The sequence below is a fragment of the Bos indicus x Bos taurus genome, chromosome 2 (assembly GCF_003369695.1).
Source record: "Bos indicus x Bos taurus breed Angus x Brahman F1 hybrid chromosome 2, Bos_hybrid_MaternalHap_v2.0, whole genome shotgun sequence".
Taxonomy (NCBI): Eukaryota; Metazoa; Chordata; class Mammalia; order Artiodactyla; family Bovidae; genus Bos; species Bos indicus x Bos taurus.
This window is the reverse complement of record NC_040077.1, coordinates 26,524,296-26,550,196: the sequence shown is the minus strand read 5'-3', so window position 1 is coordinate 26,550,196 and position 25,901 is coordinate 26,524,296. Positions and strand designations below refer to the sequence as shown.

General features: G+C 37.5%; 1 protein-coding gene, 1 non-coding gene and 1 pseudogene across 6 annotated transcripts in view; 1 reads left to right on the top strand and 2 right to left on the bottom strand.

The window, feature by feature from the left end:
* FASTKD1 (FAST kinase domains 1) overlaps positions 1–23,833 on the bottom strand; it is a 36,259-nt gene extending 12,426 nt beyond the window's left edge. The window contains exons 1-9 of one of the 4 annotated variants that reach the window (XM_027558267.1): positions 23,550–23,833; positions 21,475–21,994; positions 19,855–19,923; positions 12,482–12,607; positions 10,087–10,485; positions 8,286–8,396; positions 7,412–7,543; positions 2,199–2,685; positions 674–788 (exon numbers count right to left, since the gene is read on the bottom strand). In XM_027558267.1, the coding sequence (XP_027414068.1) occupies positions 674–788; positions 2,199–2,685; positions 7,412–7,543; positions 8,286–8,396; positions 10,087–10,485; positions 12,482–12,607; positions 19,855–19,923; positions 21,475–21,809 (1,774 nt within the window). In that variant the 5' untranslated portion in view covers positions 21,810–21,994; positions 23,550–23,833. Of the gene's footprint in view, positions 1–673; positions 789–2,198; positions 2,686–7,411; positions 7,544–8,285; positions 8,397–10,086; positions 10,486–12,481; positions 12,608–19,854; positions 19,924–21,474; positions 21,995–23,325 lie in introns of all 4 variants that reach the window. The other 3 variants (XM_027558291.1, XM_027558276.1, XM_027558281.1) reach the window with 3 other exon arrangements.
* On the bottom strand, positions 4,265–4,371 carry LOC113881832. Its single transcript, XR_003508178.1, has one exon. It is a non-coding gene; the product is annotated as a small nucleolar RNA U13 (small nucleolar RNA).
* Positions 14,968–15,402, top strand: LOC113902913 (annotated as a pseudogene). Its single transcript, XR_003513946.1, has one exon. The product of XR_003513946.1 is annotated as an elongin-B pseudogene (transcript).
* Positions 23,834–25,901: the final 2,068 nt, after the last annotated feature.

Below are 25,901 nucleotides of genomic sequence, written 5' to 3'. Positions count from 1 at the left end.
AAAATAGATTGTATACTACATATTGTTGTTGTTTAGTCTCTAAGTCATGTCTGACTCTTTTGCAACCCTATAGATAGTAGCCCTCCAGGCTCCTCTGTCCATGGGATTTCCCAGGCAAGAATATTGGGGTAGATTGCCATTTCCTTCTCCAGAGGATCTTCCAATCCAAGGATCTTCCAACCCTGTCTCCTGCATTGCAGGCAGATTCTTTACTGACTGAGCTACCAGGGAAGCCGTATATTATATATCAGGGACAACTAATTTTCTCTATGTGATAACAGTATTGTGGTGACTTAGGAGATCATTATTCTTAGGAGGTCTAAGCAATTAAGCAATTAGATGTAAAGATTCACATTGCCTACAACTTACTTTGAAATGGCATAGAAAAAATGAGAGCAAGAGAAACAATAAAGCAAATATGATAAAATGTGAACAATTACTGAATCTACCTAGTGAGTTCATAAGTGCTACTTGTTCAATTCTCTACTTTCTAATGCAAGCTTGACATTTATCATAATAAAAAAGTTTTAAAAAATGGATCCAAAACATTTTTTTGAAGGTATAAAACTCATGGATATTTTTGTTATCCTTTAAAAGAGCGGTATGTCTTAAGAGTAGTAGCAACAGTATTCTCCAACCTCCTCATCCAGGTAGTACTAAACAATATACCTACTTAAGTAAGAATTAAGGTGTTGAATGCAAGTTCCAAAAAATTCATCCCTTTGAGGTGGATCATAGTTCAGGGTGCTGAATGGAAGAATAATAGCAAGAATTGCAAAAGGATGAATCTGTAAAAAATAGAACAAAAAAATTACTGTTTAAAAAACCTCAGCAAAACAAAACAAAATTTAGCCTAATTATTATCCTAAGTAGAACTCTTTATCAAACAAGCCTATAGTTAAATGAACATGCCCACAGTTAAATGACACATGTATCACTGTTAATAAGTTCTCTACCTGGCTATAATCTATTTAATTCCATCACTAATCTCTAGTAACTCTAAATATTAATGTAGAAAAAAATAAATCAGATAAGTTACAAATTGATTTTATAAGTATAAAATTCTGTTCCAGAATTCCTTAGTCATTGAAATGACAAAAAGATAGTATCACTAATTTCCATGATATAAGTGCATTTTATAGACTCATCATATAATAAGAAAGCTTCCTAATTTATAATAATAATCAGACTTCATTTTTCTTTCATTCTTTTTTTTAAGTTCATTCATCCAATACTTAATAAACAGCAGGCACTATGCTAGGCAAAAAGATAGACTTTTATTTTTACTTATTAGAAACACTGTCTTCTAAGTAAAAACATATTCTGATATATATAATTGATTTTCTCATATAGTTCAAAAAGCATCACTGGGGCTTCCCTGGTGGCTCAGCGGTAAAGAATTCGTCTGCCAAAGCAGGAGACACGGGTTCCATCCCTGGCCTGGGAAGATCCCACATGCCATGGGAAAACTAAGCCCATGTGCCACAACTACTGAGCCTGTGCTCCAGAGCTTGGGCTCCAAGCAACAAGAGAAGCCACTGCAATGAGAAGCCCATACCTCGCAACTAGAGAGTAGTCCCTAACTAGAGAAAAGCCCATGGAGCAACTAAGACCCAGCACAGCCAAAAATAAATAAATTAACTAAAAAAAAAAAAAACAAACAGCATTTTACAAGTTCCAGAAATAAAACTGTAAGAAGACACACAGTGACAATTCAATTATTCTAGACTCTGATGCTGGGAGGGAGTGGGGGCAGGAGGAGAAGGGGATGACAGAGGATGAGATGGCTGGATGGCAACACTGACTTGATGGACATGAGTCTGAGTGAACTCTGGGAGTTGGTGATGGACAGGGAGGTCTGGCGTGCTGCGACTCATGGGGTTGCAAAGAGTTGGACATGACTGAGTGACTGAACTGAACTGAACTGAAAGTCAGTGAAGACCTACAATTTTCTCAGTTTTCACATTTATCTTACTCTTTTGAATAGTTTTAAATAGTAAAAGTATCATAGGATTATAGAAAATAAGAAAAAGAAAGCAAAAATCATACATCTCCATTATCCTAACACAACTATTATTATTTACCAGAAACTAGAGCTTAATTTTTAAACTTCAAATTCCAGTCAAGTTCTTCAAGCACTTATTATAAACATTTATGGTTCTAGAAGTAGACAATAATATGAAACATTTCAATTTCACCTTTTCAATCTGTTGAAGGACCACTGAGGCTATCTTATCAAGTAGTGAAGTACTGAGGTAGTTGGTTCTAGAAATGAAAGATGCAATCCCTGCAACATTGATGTAATTCATTTCATCCATCAGACGCTGTAAGGTAACAACTGTTTCTTCAAGAAGTGAATCAGCAAACCAGTCTCCTTTTAAAGATTTAACTTCTTCCCATAACAGATTCAAACTTTTACATTCTTGTAGTCTCTGATGACCATAGTGATCTAATTTTTGAAGTACTTTCAACTGTTTCGCAGGAATATTATTCAGATACACGTGATCATACTGAATACATCTTAAAACAGATGTTGCAAAAATATTCAGGTCATATAGGTCACACTGTGGCAAAACTGCTTCAATCTGAGACATCCTCACTTCGTCCAGGTGAGCAGAAGGAAGCATCGAAAGAGCATAGACCAGGATGGAAATCTCACTAGGTATGACACTGACTTTCAAATAACTACAAAGAAAGAAGGAAAAATAAAAAGAACAGAATGAATCTATCAGCAACAAAACTTAGTTGTAAGAATTAAAACGTGAATATATAATTATTATTACACTTAATAGGTGTGACAGTTTTAAAATATAATTTGAAAAGGGTTAGGGGCTTCCCTGGTGCTCAGTGGTAAAGAATCCGCCTGCCAATGAAGGACATGAGTTCGATCCCTAGTCCAGAAGATCCCACATGCCTGGATCAACTAAGCCTGTATGCTACGACTACTGACCCTGTGCTCTAGAGCCTGGGAGCCTCAACTGCTGAGCCCACATGCCGCAAATACGAAAGCCCTTGCACCCTTAAAGCCCATGCTCCACAAGAGAAGCCACAGCAATGAGAAGCCCAGGTACCACAACTAGAGTAGCCCCTGCTTGCCACAACTAGAGAAAAGCCTGCACAGCAACAAAGACCCAGAACAGCTAAAACTAAATGAAAATAAAATCAATAAAAAGGGTTAGATAAATTCAAAGATGACAAGTTTTATAAAGGCTTACTAAGGGAAGCCTTAAGATGTTCTAAAGCATATCCTCATTTTTTATGCAAAAATAAAACCATAGTCCCTGACAAACAAAAGGTCAACATTAGAAAAATGTCTGCAGGGTTGTTGCGAGAGACAGAATTTGGACTGAATTTCTGGATATGACCTGTCAGAAGCTGGTATGATCTAGAACAGGCAAAGAGTAACCACTCAATAACAGTGATCCCCTTCTTCTGCAACATAAGAAGCCCAACCTTAAAAAAAAAAACAGACAAAAAAGACAAACACAGAGCATACAGTCCCTTCTCTTCTCCTTTCCCAAATCCCTATGCTTAGACACCCACCACCAGGACAGCAGTTGTTAAAATACAAATTAAAAACTGGGAGCTTTTAAACCATCTTTTAAGTTTAGAAGTACTGGAAGAGATAATCAAATATAAATTAAAAGAAAACAGATTTACTTTTAAACATATTAAGTTAGCATATTAAAATAATGATGATATTCAAGGCTAGCAAGGGTATATTGATGCAGATTTTCTCATTCACTAATAGTAAATTTAAAAAGTTGGTGCAACCTTTTTGGAAAGTAATTTAGCAGTATAGCTTAAGAACTTTAAAAGTAATTACATCATTTGACATGATCAATCTTTGTCTAGTAAACTAGCCTAAGAAAATAATCTAAAATGAAGGCAAAGATTTTATGTTACGTTATTCATCACATTTTTTTATGTGGCTAAAATTTGAAAACAGTCTACATACCCAGGAAGGGGGATAGTTAAGGTAATTATGATACAGTCATATAATGGGCAATATCCAATCACTAAAAATATTTACAAATAGCTTTAAATGATGTAGGAAAATGCTGTTAATGTTAAGCATGTGGGAGGAGGAACACAAAACTGTACGTTCCTGATTCTCAGCTATGAAAAAAACATATAGATGATATATACCACAAGCAAATAAACCAACCAAATAAACCAAACTGTTCACCATAAATGAAAGGGCTTACAAATGATTATTTTCTTCTTTATACTTTTTTCTGTTTTCAAAATGATTTTTTTTTCACATGAGATGGGTCCCGTGTTGACCTCATAACAGATATGAGGGAAGCACATCTCACACAATAGTGTGAACACCCAATTACTATGCTTATGAACTACAATCAAAATGATTTTCACTTAATATCTGGCCCACTGCCTGACACAAAGTAGGTACTCAATAAGTACTAAATAAGTATTTTATTCTTATAACCACAAAAAATTAATATGCTATTTTATATAAAGAAAAGAAAGACCTAAAGAGTTGCATTTGTTTACAGAATTGACCCAGGGGGTAGGAACTCTCATTATTTGCCAATCTTGTGATACTAATCTGAAAATAAACCTCCAAGAGACACAAACATGCCAGACTCCACCTGATGCTTTCCTTATGGTGTTCCCTAAAATTCCAAAACTTACAACAGATGCAATTGCGTTTATTTACATTCTACCACAAATCTACCAGCATGGCTAAAATAAAAATGTACCAAGAGTTGGTGAAGATCTCAAGAAACAGGAATGCTCACATTTTGCTAGTGGTAAATAAACTGGTACAGTCACTTTAGAAAACTATTTAGAGTTCCCTGGTGGATTAGTGATTAGGATTCCGGGTTTCACTGCTGTAGCCCGGGTGCAATCCCTAGTTGGGAAACTGTTAAAGAAAAAGAGACAAAAGAGAAAACTATTGAGCAGGATCTGCTGAAGGTGAACATATAGTAACATATGTATAATCAAGAATCACACTCCTCCGTAAATACCCACGGAGATGTACACATATGTTCACTAAGAGATACGAATGAGGTTGTTCACCACAGCAGCATTTATAATAGCCAAAACTGGAAATAAATCAAATATCAACATTAAAATAGACTTAAAAAAACCTGTTACGTTCTTACAAGACTATATAGCAAACACATGGGTAAATCTCATAAATAAAATGTTAAACAAAAGAAGCAAGGCACTAAACAGGCAAAACTAGTCCATGCAGTTAGAAGCAGGGACAACAGTTAGCCTGGGGAAGGGGGTAGGTAGGGGCAAAGAGGAGGGAGTAGGGTCATGAGGAGGGGATATGTCTATTTTATGTAGATAGTTCAATATATCATCTTTTTTTTTTTTTAAAGAACATATTATTCCAGTACATGAATTCCCTGGGTTCCCCAGATAGTTTCAGGAGATACTCACACAAACATTTATGTGAACTACTTTAACTAGATTGTATTCCTTCGCACCAACCTGCTCTGAAGCGGGGGAAGGGTTACATTTAAAATAGAGGTACATACAGAGGTATGTCGGAGTAGGCAATGGCACCCCACTCCAGTACTCTTGCCTGGAAAATCCCATGGACGGAGGACCCTGGTGGCCCGCAGTCCATGGGGTCGCTAAGAATCAGACACGACTGAGCGACTTCACTTTCACTTTTCATTTTCATGCATTGGAGAAGGAAATGGCAACCCACTCCAGTGTTCTTGCCTGGAGAGTCCCAGGGATGGGGGAGCCTGGTGGGCTGCCGTCTATGGGGTCGCACAGAGTCGGACATGACTGAAGTGACTTAGCAGCAGCAGTAGCAGCACAGAGGTATGTAAGGGCTCTTGCTATGCGGAATTACTAAACTTCAACACCGCCATATCTGCTTCAAATTTTTTAATAAAGTAAACAAAACGTTACCGGTAAAGTGAAATCTCCTGTGATGCTCCCACTCCTGTCTTACTTTTCTGTTAGCATACCTGTAGGCCAATAGTATTGTATAATTTACTATTTTAAGAAACACTGTACTGACCAAATAAATCATGTCTCTGGGCCAGTTTATGATACCTAATTTAGAGCATAATTATGTTAAATTCTTAATTCAGAGGCTATATGAAAGTGGATGTTATTAATAAATATGGAGTGAAGAAACAATCCTGTATTTAATCACCTTGATAAGAAACCTATTTAAGAAAACAGTGAACCTTCTTGTAACATATCTAATATGCTAAATTCTCACCTGATAAAGTGCTACCTCTTATTCCTCAGTTCAAATCCTTAACCATAATAGCATATCATTTTATTACAGCAAAAATCATTTTCAATTATATATCAGTCTTGATTACAGCATAAAGTCACATGCCTGGTCTTTCAAAAATCACAGTAAGAAATCAAACTAGTATGGGAAAAACAGAGGGGGAAAAAGATTAATCTGGTTTTAACTTCATTCAAGTCATTATTTTGATCTTTAAAGTCAAAATTTTTAATTGGAACACTCCATCTTAAAGTAAAATAAAAATCAATGGAAAACTGAGTAACTTCTTTGTTGAAACAGGAATGCTATATTCATAGAAATGCAAAAATTTTTTAATTATAAAAGGGAAATCATATGAAAATACTTTACTAACATTGCCACCACATATTTTCGTTTTAAAATTTTAAATTTTAATATGCCTTGGACCTCCTGGATAGCTCAATGATAGAGAGTCCACCTGCCAATGCAGGAGACACAGGTCAGATTCCCGATCCAGGAAGATCCCACATGCTATGGAGCAACTTGAGCCCATGTGCCACAACTACTGAACCTGTGCTCTAGAGCCCAAGAGCCGCAACTACTGAGCCCACACGCCACAGCTACTGAAGTCTGTGAGTCTAGAACCTGTGCTCAGCAACAAGAGAAGCCATCGCAATGAAGCCCGTGCCCCACAACTAGAGTAGCCCCATTCACTTCAATTAGAGAAAAGCCCAGGCAGCAATGAAGACCCAACACAGCCAAAAATAAATACATAAATTTTAAAATAAATTAATTACATTTTAATTATTCCTTAAAACAGGTAAGTAAGCAGACTAAAAACCTACAAATGTGAGTACTCCTAAATGGAGCTTTGCCTTCTTCAGCAGCTCTAATCTTTTCATGGATGGTCATTCCATTCCTGCAGGGAAGGAGAATGGCTTGGTTTTATGTGTTCACGCCCTAGAGCTCTCATCACCCCACTGACCTCACTTCCATTTGAAAATATATCAAGCACAAGCACTGGCAGAATGGCAAGGCAGCAAGATAAGCGTCTTCATAACTTTAATAATAATCTACCCATTTCTGTTTTCAAAAGTTCCAACAACTTTTATATAACTAAACTAAACTTGTACATAACTAAACAAAACAGGCTAGATTATACAATGAAAGACTTAAACACATCTATTTTAATCTTACCTAAGCAGTAATTCTCTGAGTTTCACAAAAAGCTCTTTACTTTGAAAATGTAGAAAAATCAACGCTTGAGTTATTCTCAACAACTCTACTGGTTTATAGTTATCCAAATGTTTATGCAGAATTGAAGTAATCCTAAAAAGAATGATAAAACATGTATTATAACCAGTTCACTCATGTACTATTATTAAACTTTTACTGAGGAGCTGTTTCATGCTAGACATGCTCTATGCTAAAGAAATAGCAATGAATGACCCAAGGTTTTCTGTTCTTGAAGAACTGTCTCAAGATGATGACAAAAATGTAAAATGATTTTTCTTCCTTAAATCCAGGATGGTCCTCTAATGGAGATGCTTAAAAGCAATGAAAAATGCAAACAGTCAATAAATTGGAGGAACTAGGGCAGTAGGAATATTTTTTAAAAGAATATATAATACACAATGAAATAATAAATATACACAGTCTGAACCACATGTTTGTTTTTTCTTAAATCTCAAGTTTAAAAAGCCAATACGTTGCAGTATGATTTCAAGGTAACAACTATAATATGAAACAATTCAAGTTCATGTAGATAGATGTTAACCGTTCTGCAGAAACTGTCCTTTTAAAAAGTCACTTGTGCTTTATGCTCTTCACTTTCCTAGATTATGATCCTCTGCCCGAGAATAAAAATAGCAGCAAATGAAATGAAAGATGTTGTAAACAATTAAAAACCTGTTCTGAAAAATTATTTAGAAAATAAACAATGACTTAAATGTTAATTCCTTATTTCTTCAAAACCAAGATTATAGGGAAAAAATTTTTTTTTCTCAAAAAAAAAAAAAGCAACTTATGAATGTCAACTAAACTTAACACCAAAAATTTCAGGGAAGTATACTTTTTAATCAGACGTAAATTTCTGCTTTCCATCTCTTCCATTGCTCCCATCACTGCCAGGGCCTGCTGGCCAGTCAGCTCCTCTGACATCAATAATATAGTTGATTTAAGTCTAGAAGGAAAGAAAAATATGTTAGAAAATTAATGACTAGTTTATTAAATTTTTATAAATAACAGTTCTTAGGCAATAAATAGAAATGATATAAACAAAAACTAAATTTAAAAAATACATTAAATATATAATTCTAATTTTCTCCCCACCTAATTGGGGATAACACAAAATATTATTAAATAAAGAAAAATGTATTTTCTTCAAAGAAACTAAGGCCTCAGCATAATCTTAAACTGTCTCTTAAAAAATATAAGTAACATGTTTTTAATTAATGATTTTCAAATAAAGTATGGTTTCATTGGCTATAAAATACAATAATTCAATGAAATTATTCAGTAGGAGAGAGCTATAGAACAAACAATTGATATTTCAATACTGTCCCAATTTTTTAAAACTTAGGAAGATCTGACCAGGAAGTCACCATACCTACATATGAATAGAAACCTTAACACTAAGTACTTCTTATAACACTATAAACTGAATATTTACAAAGATGGTCCATTTTGAAATCATCCAAAGTAGTGCAGTGATAAGTATATAAGTGTCTCTTAGAATAATTTAGAAGGCTAGTCCAAAATATGAAATTTGAAGAAAGCATGGCAAACTAATTCTCTATTCATCCTGGATAGTCCCACACCATCCTTTTCACTAACCTTATCAAGTATTTCAAACCCAGCTTCTTCCCATAGCTTTTCTGCAACCATTTTAATCCACATTTTTCTCTCACTTTTCTGTCTGCCCACAGCAATTACTATCTATATCTATTTTTTAGTATACTCATAAACTATATTGACGTTGTCATGGTATTTACATATTTCTATCCTTCCAAGTGGAATAAAAATTTCCTGAAGTCAGAGACTCAAAAATTTGTACTACCCTGGCATAAGAGATTTTAACAGTACTTGGTGACAAGAAAAAACTTCCAATAAAAGTTTTTTTAATAATCATCTTATTTCCATCTTGATCCAGTCTCCTAAAATGTACCCTTAAATTTCTTCATGTAATTTAGAAGACTCCCAAAAACTCTCTATGAAGTCTTTGCTAACAGAAACAAGGACAGCTACATATACCCAATATGCAATTCCTGGAACCCCTGCTTAACTGAATCTACTAATCACACTTAATCTGTCTGCTCATACCTAGTAATCGTATATTAATTTAATATTTGCTCGTCTTTACAGGGGCTTCCTTGGTAGCTCAGTGGTAAAAAATCCACCCGCCAATGCAGGAGACACAGGTTGAATCCCTGGGTCAGAAAGATCCCCTGGAGAAAGAAATGGCAACCCACTCCAGTATTCTTGCTGGGGAAATCCCATGGACAGAGGAGCCTGGGGGGCTACAGACCATGGGGTCACAAAAGAGTGGGACACTACTTAGTAACTAAACCACCACAACCGCCAAAGCCAGTCACGTGGCCTAAGAAGGGAGAAGAATAGCACTGATACGATGTTCTCCTTCATCAGTGCTAAGTTGACCCCCAGAGGATTACTGGCCCCCATTCAAAACACCTTAGGATACTGAGTTTGAGATATAAGTTAGAATAACCAGAGAAAGATCAAGGAGCAGAGTACTCAACTCCCTTCTACTTTTGAGTGGAGTGACTTTTCTGACTTCTAGAAATGCAAGATCTATGCCTGAAGACTCCATATATTCTCAACAGGAAAAGTAAAGCGCTTTTAGCTGAACTTACTGTTTCTTTTCTTCAGGTCCTGCCATGGGTCCCAATGCTACAAACAATTTTACACAGCTAGCAGGGTGGTCAAACAGAGGAATCATTTCTGTTAGCCTCTTCTTAGTCATTAAAATAAATTCAAAACTATGAAACTGTAGAGAGTAGTATAGACTAAGTATTTTACTGATGGAGTCCAAATCAAGATGGTTCATATTGCTCAAAAATACTTTATTACACCTTTCTAATAGTGGGTAATATCTATATTTAATATTTCGAAGAAATTGTACTATTCTTCTTGCAGTATTGACCTGGGAAGAATCCATAGTGTCAAAAAGTAATTCTGCTTTGTTCACTAATTTCTCTTGAAAACGCCGTGATATTAAAGAAGATATGCTGACCATCAAAACAGACAAGGACCTGAAAGAGGAAGAAGATGCAAAAGGTTTACATTATCTAAGAATAATGAAAAATTCTAAGACTAAATGCTTAGAAACAGAAAGGAATTGATAAAAATACTACAGGCTTTATACAACAAAATTTTTCTTTTAAATACTAGTGGAACTTGAATTCTGATCTCCTAGTAATCAAAAGCCTGTAGACAAAAAAAGGATTGAATAATAATTTTTGTTGAATGTGTATAATATCTTGTTCTATAGATAAATACTTTGAAGGGAAATATTTTAATGAAGTTTACTCAGAAATCACTCTGTGCCAACAGCCAATTGAATGCAACACAGAAGGTCTCATTCTATATTTTCAGAAGTAGACTTTGCTTTATTACTCCTTCCTCTGTATTTATAATCTACCAGTAAAAATATTGGCAAAATATTTCTCACTAATAAATGATTTCATATTGTTAATGTTTTATGCTATATTGATATTGATATATAACAGTAGGGCAATATTGAATATGAATATGTTCAATAAACATATTTCTTCACTCAATAAACACTTTTAAGAAACATAAATCAATCTTCTGGCACTGTGGAAGACACCAAAATTACGAAGGTGAGATCTCTCCTTTCAAAAGGAGACAGTTCTTACATGATACAAAAATCACAAAACTCTACATACAAGAATACACCTAATAATGAATAAGGAATGTAAAATGTAAAAGGTATGATGTAACAAACATGTGGGGATGATAATTAGAAAACATCTACAAAAAAGACATGAAAATGTGAATCTAATACTATCTCAACCATTCCACTATCTCAATTAGTGGAACTATTTGAGGTTTTTTGTTTCAAAATTTCTTCACTCTTTCCAATAAAACAAATTATTTTTTAAAAACTCAGTTGTATAATACTTCAGCTTCTCTAATCCAAATGTTTAATGTTAACATCAATTAACGTAAATTAGTAACCTAGTGCTGCTATTTAGTTTAGTTATAAACTTGGATATGATTTTTTAAATTGTATTTATAATCACAATTTGGAGTGGGGAAGTACCCAAAGATTTCATTAGATTCTCAAATGGGTCTATAAGAATTTTTTAAAGTTAAAAAAATTTACAGTGATTTTTATTATCTTTGCTTTTATGAGCTACTTTCATGTGTATGTGAAAATATATATAAAGTAAAATTCACCATTTTAAACACTTTTAAGTATACAGTTCAGTGTTGTTAAGTACATTCACATTGCTGTACAACCATCACCATCATCCACTGCAGGGCTTCTTCATCTTCTCAAACTAAAACTTCTTGCCTGTTAATAGTAGCTCCCCATTCTCCCCTCCTTCAACAGCTGGCAACTACCATTCTACTTTGTTTCTATGAATTTGACTACTCGAGGTACCTCATATGAAGGGGATTCATACAGTATCTGTCCTTCTGTGTCTGGCTTATTTCACTTGGCATAATGTCTTCAGGGTTTATACATGTTGTAGGACATATCAGGATTTCCTTCCTTTTTTAAGGTTGAATGATACTCCATTGTGGGTATATACAAAATTTTGATTGTCCATTCATTTGCTGATGGACATTTAGGTTGTTTCCTCCCTTCAGCTAATGTGACTAATGTTACTATGAACACTGATGTAGGCTACAAACCAAACTATGCCCTCTCCCCACAAATATATACGTTAAAGCCCCACTGGCAATGTGACTATATTTAGAGATAGGGAGGTAACTTAAGGTTAAATGAGGTCGTAAGGATGGCCAGCAAACATGTCAGCTTGCAAGTAAGGAAAAATCACAGAGCTCAACAACGTTGTGTCATAGTTTACATATTTTATGTCTAATTCCCATAGCAACATTGCACAGTAGATACTACTTACTATTCCTGTTTTGTAGGTGAGGACCGTGAACTTGCAAGAGAATAGTCACATAGTTAGGAACTAGCAAGTCTAAGTGTGTGTGCACTCAAAGCCCAGACTCTTTCCACCACGACACAAAGCCCCTAAATAAACTTACCTTAAGTCCTGTATGTTTTCCAAGTTCCTATTTACGATATCAGCTATTTTTCCCATTAATGGACTATAATATAAATGTTGATCTGCCAGGCAAGAGGAAAATTTTGACAGCACACTGATATCAAACCTATTAAGGGAAATATACAAAGAGGATCCTTACTATTTATTTTCACTTTTAAAACATAATACACAGTTATAAAATAGCCAAAAATAAAAAAACTAATATATTACTAACATAAAATGAATTTTCTAAAATGTTGATTATCTATTCTTAAAAGTAACCTAAGATAAGAGTTAAAAAACCACATTCTTCTCGAAGATTTTAAAAAGGGGGGAAAAAACACTCAAAGTTATTTGAATCATTTTACTTATTAATTTTTTCAGATGACAGAACAATTTCAACTCAAGGTTGTATGTGAAAGTGAAAGTCACTCAGTCATGTCTGACTCTTTGCCACCCCTGCCAGGGTCCTCTGTCCATGGGGATTCTCCAGGCAAGAAAACAGAAAACAACAAAATTCTGTAAAGCAATTATCCTTCAATTAAAAATAAATAAATAAATAAAAAATCACCCATTAAAAGTTTTCTGCAAAAAACAAAAAAGAAATAAACAACTTTAAATAAAAGACATTGCTTTCTAGCACACACACACAAAAGGATACTGGAGTGGGTAGCCGTTCCCTTCTTCAGGGGATCTTCCCAACCCAGCAACGGAATCCAGGTCTCCTATATTACAGGTGGATTCTTTACCATCTGAGCCACCAGGAAAGCCCATATTAACACATAAAACCAAAAATATTTTTAAAATAAATAAAACAATCTCTACTATAATCATGCTTGAAAAACTTGATTTTTTTTCTATAGGACAAATGACCCAATTTCTTCAACAAAAATGGCAAGACAAAAGAGCAGAAAGGAAAATTGTTATAGATTTTTAAAGACTTTGAATTCACTTAAAGACAAACATAAGGAATTTCACAGCAGCACGATATGTACTGGCAAAAAAGAAAAAAGCAAAACAGCAACAATCTCAATGTCCATCAAGAGTTTAATGAATAACTGCACATATTCCTAGAATTCCATACAGCAATAAAAAAGAATAGTACAATATCACAGAAGAATCTTTAAAATATATTGAGTGAAAAAACTAGGTATGAGAGTTCTTACTATAGGATTTCATTTTTATAGAAAGAAAACTAATTTCTGGTGTTAGAAGTCAAGATAGTGCTCACTTTTGGGACAGAGAAGTGGGAAGTAACTGGAAGAGAGCATGAAAGGAACTTTGGGGAAACTAGTGATATTCTGTGTTTTGATCTTGGTGCTATTACACAGAAGTATATGAGTATTTTCAGTATGTGAAAATTTATCAAGATGTATACTTATGACTGGTGTAACTATAAAAATTGGTATATTTTTACGATATTCTTTAATGAGTACTTACCAGAAAAAACAAAAGCAGAGAAAAACTTGAGACATGGCAACGAAATACAATGTGTATACCATGTTTGGATAGTTATTTAAACAAACTGCCTTTAAAAAGACCTTTATAGAGCAGGCAAAGAAATCTGAACTCAGACAGTTATTAGGTGATAATAAGGAATAATTAATCATTTTTATTAGGTATAATAATAGCATGGTGATTATACATACTTTTAAAAGAGTGCTTTTTGTCTCTCAGAAATACATACTAAGGTATTTACTGGTAAAATTATACTACAATTTTAACTATACTGAAGGGTAGGGAGGGAACTGGAGAATATCCAGTCAAAACAAGACTGCTATATGTTGGTAATTATTGAACCTGGATGATGGGTACATAGGAGTTCATTATATTGATCTCTCTACCTCACCAAAGGACAAAGATTGTTCTCCTTACCCTCAACAAAAAGACAGTTACAGGTAGAGAGGTCGCAAACCTGGAGATGAGAAGACCGATCAGTTTAGATAATGAGATTAACTATAATCACCACTGAGTAAATGGATGTGAAATTTCTATCCCCAGAGATTTGTTGGGTCAGTCCAGTTCAGTTCAGTCGCTCAGTCGTGTCCAACTATTTGCAATCCCATGGACAGCAACACGGCAGGCCTCCCTGTCCAGCACCAACTCCTGGAGTTTACTCAAATTCATGTCCATTGAGTCAGTGATGCCGTCCAACCATCTCATCCTCTATTGTCCCCTTCTCCTTCCACCTTCAATCTTTCCCAGCATCAGGGTCTTTTCAACTAGGTCAGTTCTTCGCATCAGGTGTCCAAAGGATTGGAGTTTGAGCTTCAGCATTAGTCCTTTCAATGAACACCCAGGACTGATCTCCTTTAGGATGGACTGGTTGGATCTCCTTGCAGTCCAAGGGACTCTCAAGAGTCTTCTCCAACACCACAGTTTAAAAGCATCAATTCGGCCGGGCCGGGGCCCGGGTCGGGGCCGGAGCTGGGGCCAGGGCCGCGGGGCTACGTGGGGGAAAGGGCGGGGCGGGGGCGGGGGGGCCCGACTCTGCGATCACGCCGGCCCGCCGCTCCCAGGACGTGTTCCTCATGATCCGGCGCCACAAGACCACCATCTTCACGGACGCCAAGGAGTCGAGCACCGTGTTTGAGCTGAAGCGCATCGTCGAGGGTACCCTCAAGCGGCCGCTGGATGAGCAGTGGCTGTACAAGGACGACCAGCTTCTGGACGACGGCAAGACGTTGGGCGAGTGTGGCTTCACCAGCCAGACAGCACGGCCTCAGGCCCCCTCCACTGTGGGGCTAGCCTTCAGGGCAGATGAGGCATTCAAGGCCCTGCGCATCAAGCCTTTCTCTAGCCCACCTGAGCTGCCGGACGTGATGAAGCCACAGGACTCAGGAAGCAGCGCCAACGAACAGGCTGTGCAGTGAGAGGCCTCCCCCAACTGTCCCCTCAATAAAAGATTTGGGTGTCCAAAAATAAATAAATAAATAAATAAAAGCATCAATTCTTCGTCACTCAGCTTTCTTCACAGTCCAACTCTCACATCCATACATGACCACTGGAAAAACCATAGCCTTGACTAGATGAACCTTTGTTGACAAAGTAATGTCTCTGCTTTTGAATATGCTGTCTAGGTTGGTCGTAACTCTCCTTCCAAGGAGTAAGCATCTTTTAATTTCATGGCTACAATCACCATCTGCAGTGATTTTGGAGCCCAGAAAATTAAGTCAGCCACTGTTTCCACTGTTACCCTATCTATTTGCCCTGAAGTGATGGGACTGGATGCCATGATCTTCGTTTTCTGAATGTTGAGCTTTAAGCCAACTTTTTCACTCTTCTCTTTCACTTTCATCAAGAGGCTCTAGTTCTTCTTCACTTTCTGCGATAAGGGTGGTGTCATTTGCATCAGATCAGATCAGATCAGATCAGTCGCTCAGTCGTGTCCAGCTCTTTGCGACCCCATGAATCGCAGCACGCCAGGCCTCCCTGTCCATCACCAACTCCCGGAGTTCACTCAGACTCACGTCCATCGAGTCAGTGATGCCATCCAGCCATCTCATCCTCTGTTGTCCCCTTCTCCTCCTGCCCCCAATCCCTCCCAGCATCAGAGTCTTTTCCAATGAGTCAACTCTTCGCATGAGGTGGCCAAAGTACTGGAGTTTCAGCTTTAGCATCATTCCTTCCAAAGAAATCCCAGGGCTGATCTCCTTCAGAATGGACTGGGTGGATCTCCTTGCAGTCCAAGGAACCCTCAAGAGTCTTCTCCAACACCACACTTCAAAAGCATCAATTCTAAGGCACTCAGCCTTCTTCACAGTCCAACTCTCACATCCATACATGACCACAGGAAAAACCATAGCCTTGACTAGACGAACCTTTGTTGGCAAAGTAATGTCTCTGCTTTTTAATATGCTATCTAGGTTGGTCATAACTTTCCTTCCAAGGAGTAAGCATCTTTTAATTTCATGGCTGCAGTCACCATCCGCAGTGATTTTGGAGCCCAGAAAAATAAAGTTTGACACTGTTTCCACTGTTTCCCCATCTATTTCCCATGAAGTGATGGGACCGGATGCCATGATCTTCATTTTCTGAATGTTGAGCTTTAAGCCAACTTTTTCACTCTCCACTTTCACTTTCATCAAGAGGCTTTTTAGTTCCTCTTCACTTTCTGCGATAAGGGTGGTGTCATCTGCATATCTGTGGTTATTGATATTTCTCCTGGCAATCTTTATTCCAGCTTGTGGTTCACCAAGCCCAGCGTTTCTCATGATGTACTCTGCATAGAAGTTAAATAAGCAGGGCGACAATATATAGCCTTGACGTACTCCTTTCCTGATTTGGAACCAGTCTGTTGTTCCACGTCCAGTTCTAACTGTTGCTTCCTGTCCTGCATACAGATTTCTCAAGAGGCAGGTCAGGTGGTCTGGTTATAACCATCTCTTTCAGAATTTTTCAGTTTGTTATGATCCACACAGTCAGCTTTGGCATAGTCAATAAAGCAGAAGTAGATGTTTTTCTGTAACTTTCTCACGTTTTCGATGATCCAGTGTATGTTAGCAATTTGATCTCTGGTTCCTCTGCCTTTTCTAAAACCAGCTTGAACATCTGGAAGTTCATGGTTCACGTACTGTTGAAGCCTGGCTTGGAGAATTTTGAGCATTAATTTACTAATATGTGAGATGAGGGCAATTGAGAGGTAGTTTGAGCATTCTTTGGCATTGCCTTTCTTTGGGATTAGAATGAAAACTGACCATTTCCAGTCCTGTGGCCACTGCTGAGTTTTCCAAATTTGCTGGCATATTGAGTGCAGCACTTTCATAGCATCATCTTTTAGGATCTGAAATAGCTCAACTGGAATTCCATCACCTCCACTAGCTTTGTTTGTAGTGATGCTTCCTAAGGCCCACTTGACTTCACATTCCAAGATGTCTGGCTCTAGGTGAGTGACTATACCATCATGATTATCTGGGTCATGAAGATCTTTTTTGTACAGTTCTTCTGTGTATTCTTGCCACCTCTTCTTAATCTCTTCTGCTTCTGTTAGTTCCATTCCATTTCTGTTTTTTCTTGTGTCCACCTTGGCATGAAATGTTCCCTTGGTATCTCTAATTTTCTTGAAGAGATCTCTAATCTTTCCCATTCTATTCCTTTCCTCTATTTCTTGCACCGATCACTGAGGAAGGCTTTCTTATCTCTCCTTGCTATTCTTTGGAACTCTGCATTCAAATGGGTATATCTTTCCTTTTCTCCTTTGCTTTTCGCTTCTCTTCTTTTCACAGCTATTTGTAAGGCCTCCTCAGACAGCCATTTTGCTTTGGGTACCTTGCAATCTGTTGGGTACCTTGTTTAATTTAACTCAGCTTACACAACAAAAGCCTACAAAGCTCACCCTGCAGTCATGCATGACTACAATTGTAAGAATTTATCATTATAGAAAAAAAAAAAAGAATTTATCATTGTTTGTGCTTCAAAAAGCAATATGCTAAAAAAGAATAATGAGGGTGACTGGTCCTCTCATCTACAAATAGTTACTGTTTCTTATCTTAGGCACTCCTTTCTCTTCTGCCCTAGGTTACTATTTGGTTCAGAGGGAGTGTTGTTCTGTGGTTTCCAAAAGCTCCTGTCTCTTTCCCACCTTGATTTTTCTTTCACTCACTAATACTTGTTTTATCCCACTAATAATGGACCATGGCTACCCAGAACCCTTAAGTTTAAAAATTCTAAGTTTTCAGAAATCATCAAAATGGCCCTCTGGTACAGCTAAGAGCCCTCAGCTGTTTTATAAATGGAGAGCTTTTCATGTATTCTTTTATTATTTTTTACATATTCTTATTAAATATAAATAGTATAGTACAGAATACAATAGGCTTCTCTGTACTCCAAATTTTCTAAATTTTCTGGCAAATTAAAAAGCAGAGACATTACTTTGCCAACTAAGATCCATCTAGTCAAAGCTATGGTTTTTCCAGTAATCATGTATGGATGTGAGAGCTGGACTATAAAGAAAGCTGAGCACCAAAGAATTGATGCTTTTGAACTGTGGTGTTGGAGAAGACTCTTGAGAGGCCCTTGGGCTGCAAGGAGATCCAACCAGTCCATCCTAAGGAAGTCAGTCCTGAATATTCATTGGAAGGACTGATGCTGAAACTGAAACTCCAGTACTCTGGCCACCTGATGCAAAGAACTGACTCACTGCAAAAGACCCTGATGCTGGGAAAGATTGAAGGCGGGAGGAGAAGGGGATGAGAGAGGATGAGATGGTTGGATGGTATCACCAACTTGATGGGCAAGAGTTGAGCAAACTTCGGGAGTTGGTGATGGACAGGGAAGCCTGCCGTGCTGCAATCCATGGGGTCGTAAAGAGTCAGACAGGACTCAGCAACTGAACTGAACTGAACTCATAATACTCTGAATAAATTTCATATTTTTCTAGATATTTTTAAATTTATTTTTCTTTCTCTCTTTTTTTTCTATTTTAATTTTTTTACAAACCCTGTGTCGAGGGCAGACTCGCAGCAGGGAGCTGCTCTGCTATGTAGGAAACCCCGACCCAGAAGCAAATTGTCTATGAATGCTTTAGCACCAGGTTCCCCACAAAGGGGCGAGGAGGCAGCCACCTTTCTGGTCGTTCTGTTTTAGATGATCATTGATTATGGAAGTATGCTAAAGATATAGCTATGTGTAGAGTAGGAAAGATATCTAAATTGATACTATTCATAGTGGACCTGAAATATTCTAAGATACCTATGAGCTCTGTTCATTGCATCTTCATAAAAATGAAGTGATAGGCAAGTACCTATAGACGTTGTTAAACAGTAAAGTCTTTCCTTTGTCATAAACTCGTTCTTCTTTCTCTTTTTATGAACATCTAGGGATTTTACTGAGAGCCTATCACTAAGAATTTTTTCCTTCTGAAGCAAAATTCTTTCAGAAAAGCAAGTTTAAAAAGCACAGTCCAAGAATAGCAGTGACTTTAGCTTAATTATATTTTGATTAATTATATATGTTTAAAAGCACCTACATTCCGCAGCCTTAAGGAATATTTGAAATACTTTTCTTTCTCTTAAGGAAAAAAACACATTCCCCATTCTTTTCCTACAAGATTTCACTGTGCTAGAAAAACACACCTTAACACAATCAAAAAACCCTAAAACCTAACTGAACTTAAATATATTTTTTTATTTAAAAAATTTTTTTGGCCACATCACGCATCATGCAGGATCTTAGTTCCCCGAAAAGGGATCAAATCCGTGCTCCCTGCAGTGGAAGCGCAGTCTTAACCACGGGACCACAGGAGAAATTCCTAAATACGTTTCAATAAAGCTTGATAGTTAGGCAGCAGCTCCCTATTCCTCCCCTACAAGATTTCACTGTGCTAATCCTGAACAGAATAACCCTGATCTTAGCTGAAGAACCCAGAGTACTTGCCTTTCCAGTCTTCTCCATGCTTCTGTAACGAGTGCTTCAACTAGTGAGTCATGGGCCTCAATACCAAACCTCAAGAAAATCAAGAGAAAATAATTTTCCACATAGAAACATTTTAAAATTATTAAAAGCACATATGCAGTAAGAATTATAATGCAAAAGTGAACCTCAAGTTACTATATTCTTACACAGTCAGCCCTTATTTCTGGTCTGGTCCCATTTCAGTATTCTGATTTCTCAGTACTACCTAATAAACACCTATACTTTATCCCATGCCCTCATCCTTTTATCTGTAACATTTCAATGCCATCCACCAAACAATGAAAATGTTCAATGATATATTTTATCTTTTTTTTTTTTAATCTTAAAAGTACATCTAACATGTACTACTTTGCTCTGATTACAAAAATATTTTTAAAAGAGAAAGTTTGTAACATAAAGAAAAACTTCAATTGGGTAATAAAAAGAATTTATAACTCTGCTACTCATAAATACTCACCATCATTAATTTGGGGCATTTCTTTTCAGTTCTTTTTCTACACACTTAATGAAATATCTGTATTTCTTTCACATGTTTGTATCTTGCCTCTTTTAGTAAGTTAACACTATATTGTGGACATTTGCCCATTATCTTTACATATACTTCAAAACATAATTTTTAATGGTGGTATACTATTAATTATGTGAATAAAATATCATTTAAACATTTACCTACTTACTAGGATCTTAGTTTTTCGATATTATAAACAATGCTGGAATGAATAACCATGTACAGGAATCTTAACATGTATCTTAGATTATGTTCTTAGGATAAATCTTAGAAACAAAATTATTTTGTTTATAGGTATATCACTATAAACAGTATTATCACTGATATAAAAGGTTTATCATTCTTTTTTAGTCTAACCCTACCCCCCAAAATAAGAAAAGCCTTAATTAAGCCCCTTTCTGTATACACTGATCCCTAATAAAAACAACTGTATCTCTGCTCTGTGCAGTGCTGACATCTATAGCTATTTAGACAACTATTTAACCTCAATAATTTCCACCAATGAGACTAATAAACAGATTAATTTTAACTTTTTTGCTCTTTTTTCCTTTGTACAGCTGCTGAATTCCTCTCCAAATAATGTAAAATTTATTTTCGTTTTAAATTTTTTCCCAGCTTTATTGATGTATGATTAACAAATATTGTATATATTTAGGTTGTACAGCATAATATTTTATTGTTTTTTTTTTAAAGAAAACATAATTTTAAACATTCATATCTTATTCATTTCGAAATGTCAGAGTTCTCGGTCAGACTTGAAAACACTTCAAAAACAAGTCTTTGGCAACCTCCAAATTATTCTTGGTGACCTTAATATCCCTCTGGCCATAGTCTCGGGATAGAGGGCATATAAAAAGTCACCTTCAGTATTACGTTTTGATATACATATACACAGTGGAATGATTACTGTAATCAAAGAATATCCACCAAGTATCTTTAAAATATTAGATGATCAGGAAAACTATTTTAAGGAAAAAAAACACATTGCTTTTCATTTCAAAGAGATTTTTACAAAGTTAAAATATAAAAATAAACTATAATCATTCTATAAAACCTAAAAGCACATTACTTACTGTTGTATGATGTATAACACATTCACCAAGGTACTGTCGCTCATGAATCCCATTTTAGTTGTGGCTAAATTACACAGAGTAAGAAATTGGGGATGGTTTCTGATACAGTCCACATTTTTTACTGAGCTGGTCTTCTGCTTTTGAAACTGCCAAAGCATACTAAGTGCACATCCCACTTGCTTTTCTGAGAGTAGGGATTTGTTTTTTTCAATAAGACCAAATATTTGCTCTTCATCTGTACAATTATTCATCTGACTAATTAATGGTTCAAAACTAAAGGGTCGAAAGTGAAACACTCTCGAGGAGAATGGACGAATAGCCCTTAGGCAAAGCATATTGTAAATAATGAATCTAGGGGACAAAAACTATCTTTTCATTTACATCACAAATTTTCTTAGGTAAAGAAAACCATTTGCAACTAGTAGTCAGGTGCAATATGCTGGTATAAAAATAACTGGTTTTCCTTCATGTATTTTGCTTCCATTATGATGACTCCAAATCCCATCTCAATATGCAGCTTCTGTAAAGAAATTGATTTAACATGGTCATACTTATGTTATTAATACCAAATTAATTCCAAAATTCTCATTACAGGAACAACTTTTTTCCTGAAATAACTATAGACTTTGTTCTTAGCCTGAACCAGAGAGCAGGATTTGATCCAAAGCGAAATGTCCAGGAAAAGGGGTTTCTTTCTGCATTTCATCTAAAAAAATGTTAGGTGTGGACTTCCCTGGTGGTCCAGTGCTTAAGAGTCTGCCTGCCAATACAGGGGACACAGGTTTGATCCCTGGTCAGGTACGATTCTATATGCTGCGGAGCAACTAAGCCCTTGCACCACAGCTACTAAAACCTAGAGCCTGTGCTCCTCAGCAAGAGAAGCCCCTGCTTGCTGCAACTAGAGAAAGCCCATGCACAGCAAGAAAGGCCCAACACAGCCAAAAGTAAATAAATAATGTTAAATCTGACACACGAAGTTTTCAAATTTGACTATAAAACCAGATGGGGTTGGGGGACCCAAACCAAACTCTTTGCAATAAATAAATATACTGCCTTTATAGTTTTTACAAAGAGTAGCCATTAATTCATAGCCACAATTTTTCAAATGTTTTTTTCCCAGAAGGATAGTCTCTGGTATATTTAATTCCAAGATAATTTCTTGCTCCTTTCTCCTTGTATTCTAAAAGCACCCAAACAATTTAATCACTATATTGGCCTTAAGTAGGTTTTAAGCAATAAACGAGATGATTCGAGCCCAATCAGGAAATATTAAGAAATCAAGTAATGTATCAGGGTGTGGTGAAGCAACATGGAAACCAAAGATTATTATGAAAAAGAATAATTTGTTTTTAAAGTATGTCTAAATTTCTAGTTGAGAAACAATGGTTAGAAAAGCTGGGACTAAAACCATATTATCTAACACGTCTACAACAGTTTACAACGGACTTTTAAAGTATTATCCCAATAAATTCTCTCAACCTGCCAGAGAGATACTATCATTTGAATTTTACAGATAAAAGCTACTCTCATAAAGATTAAAAATCTACTCTAGTACTAATGAAGCTGGGACAACCACATAGTTCTTTCACTCTTTCAACCTGAACATCCTCATTACATGAACAAACCAATGTTAAAAGTATGCCTCAAAATCCTCTCTATCGCTATGCCAAGCTGTCTGCACGCTACTCTGTGGCAATCTGCACTGAATCCTGACCCAGACTGACTTGCGACACACACATACACAAAAATCCCCGCACAAAGAAAAGATATCTTCAAGAATCTCCTGCCTGTCTACAGCTGATAGAGGAAAGCAGCTCACGGCTCAGAATACCAGTGTCAAGTCTAACCGACCTTGGGAAACTGACTCTACCAAAGGAGGGATCTCGGGACTATAGAGATAGATACCCGCCGGGAACAGGTATGGTGCAGGGTATATAGTGCAGCAGCACCCTTTGAAAATGGCAGGCATCCTCGGCTCTTGGCACACAGTGGCGCTGAACGAATGTGGTCTCCCGGTCCCGCTGGGAGAGAGCTCAGCCCTGCCCTAGTCCTCCGCGCTCCGGGAAATACAATACCTGGAAAGAAGCCTCCGAACTCTGTACCCCGGAACCGAAACGTGCTGGGTACAAGAAGAAAACCTATCGCCGTCACCGATCCTGATTCGCGGACAAATTCCTCAACGCCAGGGAACTTTTCTGGAGAATCGCGGGGAATGCTGGTTAGGAGGGCTCAGAACTCATGGCTATTCCTGGTCCCCTAGTATGGGACGCAACAGGCTTGGTTATGTCACTCAAACCTCCCTTCTATCCCAGACCTTTCTTCTGGTGGTGTCCTTTCCAAAACCGGAAAAAAGGCCGAGGGAGCCCAGCGTGCACGGCCAAAAGCAAGCACTACATGCCCCAGGGGACCTCGCGGCGAGGGTCGTGGAATAGACGTGGCATACGCATTTGGGGGGAATTCTGGGTATTGTAGTTCCCCATTGAGAGAGACTTTGGTAGCACGTCCTCAGTTTAGTTCAGTTCAGTTCAGTCGCTCAGTCGTGTCCGACGCTTTGCGACTCCATGAATCGCAGCACGCCAGGCCTCCCTGTCCATCAGCAACTCCCGGAGTTCACCCAAATTCATGTGCATCGAGTCGGTGATGCCATCCAGCCATCTCATCCTCTGTCGTCCCCTTTTCCTCCGGCCCCCAATCCCTCCCAGCATCAGGGTCTTTTCCAATGAGTCAACTCTTCGCATTAAGTGGCCAAAATATTGGCGTTTCAGCCTCAGCATCAGTCCTTCCAATGAACACCCAGGACTGGTCTCCTTTAGGATGGACTGGTTGGATCTTCTTGCAGTCCAAGGGACTCGCAAGAGTCTTCTCCAGCACCACAGTTCAAAAAGCATGTCTTGCTGCTGCTGCTACTGCTGCTGCTGCTACTGCTGCTGCTAAGTCGCTTCAGTCGTGTCCGACTCTGTGCGACCCCATAGACGGCAGCCCACCAGGCTCCCCCGTCCCTGGGATTCTCCAGGCAAGAACACTGGAGTGGGTTGCCATTTCCTCCCCCAATGCATGCAAGTGAAAAGTGAAAGTGAAGGCCTTCAGTCGTGTCGGACTCCTAGCGACCCCATGGACTGCAGCCTACCAGGCTCCTCCGTCCATGGGATTTTCCAGGCAAGAGTACTGGAGTGGGGTGCCATTACCTTCTCCAAAGCATGTCTTAAACCATTGTAATTATAGGTCCTTGTTGTTTAGTCGCTAAGTCGTGTAGGGCTCTTTTGTGACTGCATGGACTATAGTCCACCAGGCTCCTATGTCCATGGGGTGGATTTTCCAGGCAAAAATACTGGACTGGGATGCCATTTCCTCAGGGGCTCTTTCTGACCGAGGGATGGAACCCGCGTGCCCTGCATTGGCAGGTGGATTCTTTACCTCGGAGCCACCAGGGAAGCCTTTAGGGTACTTGTTTCTCAACTATAAGAGGTTTTCTCCCAGTCCATGAAACACTGATATTTTTATAACACACAATATAAATGAATATTTAGAAAAGTGAAATCTGAAAACTTAAATGTGGAAAAGACATGTGCAGATTTTTATTTATTATATTCAACGTGTATGGAATAGCTGTGGAACGGCTATAAAAGCATCAAAACTTCTCTCCATTTCTGCACTGTGTCATGGCAGACAGGTTCCAGTTGTAGATGACAAATTTTGTAACAGCTTTATTGAGAAATTATTTACACACCATACAATTCACCCATTCACAGTGTAAAATTCAGTGACTTTTTGTAATTCAGAGTTGTGGAACATCACCACAATCAATTTTTGGCCTTGTGTTATCTTCAGGAAGTTTAACAGGGATTTTGCTCTAGATTGGCTACTATGAGGAATTTACTGGGCATCTTAATAAATTTTATTTAGAAGGCAGAAAGAATGAAGCTAAGTTAAAGCTGGGATTGGTAAAGAAGCAGCTGTCACTCCTACTAGCCACAATAGGTGGATGTTTGGTCATTTTTTGTGGTTTGAACAATACTGTTTTTTGTCTAAGTTCAGGTATGATTATGTCTTGTTTTGGTCTTGACACATCAGTCAGAAAGTGGCCTTGTTTCATGTTGTTATTCTGTGCAATTGTTATGTTCAGCAGAAATACCAAGGCTGAGCTATGAGTGCCAGACCAGCTCCCTGCAACAATAGGCCTAAATGATAGTGACAGTCTTCTTTATGGTCCAACTCTCACATCCATACGTGACTACTGGAAAAACCATAGCTTTGATTATATGAACCTTTGTTGACAAAGTGATGTCTCTGCTTTCTAATACACTGTTTAGGTTTGTCATAGCTTTTCTTCCAAGGAGCAAGCATCTTTTAATTTTGTGGCTGCAGTCACTGTCTGCAGTGATTTTGGAGCCCAAGAAAATAAAATCTGTCACTGTTTCCACTTCTCA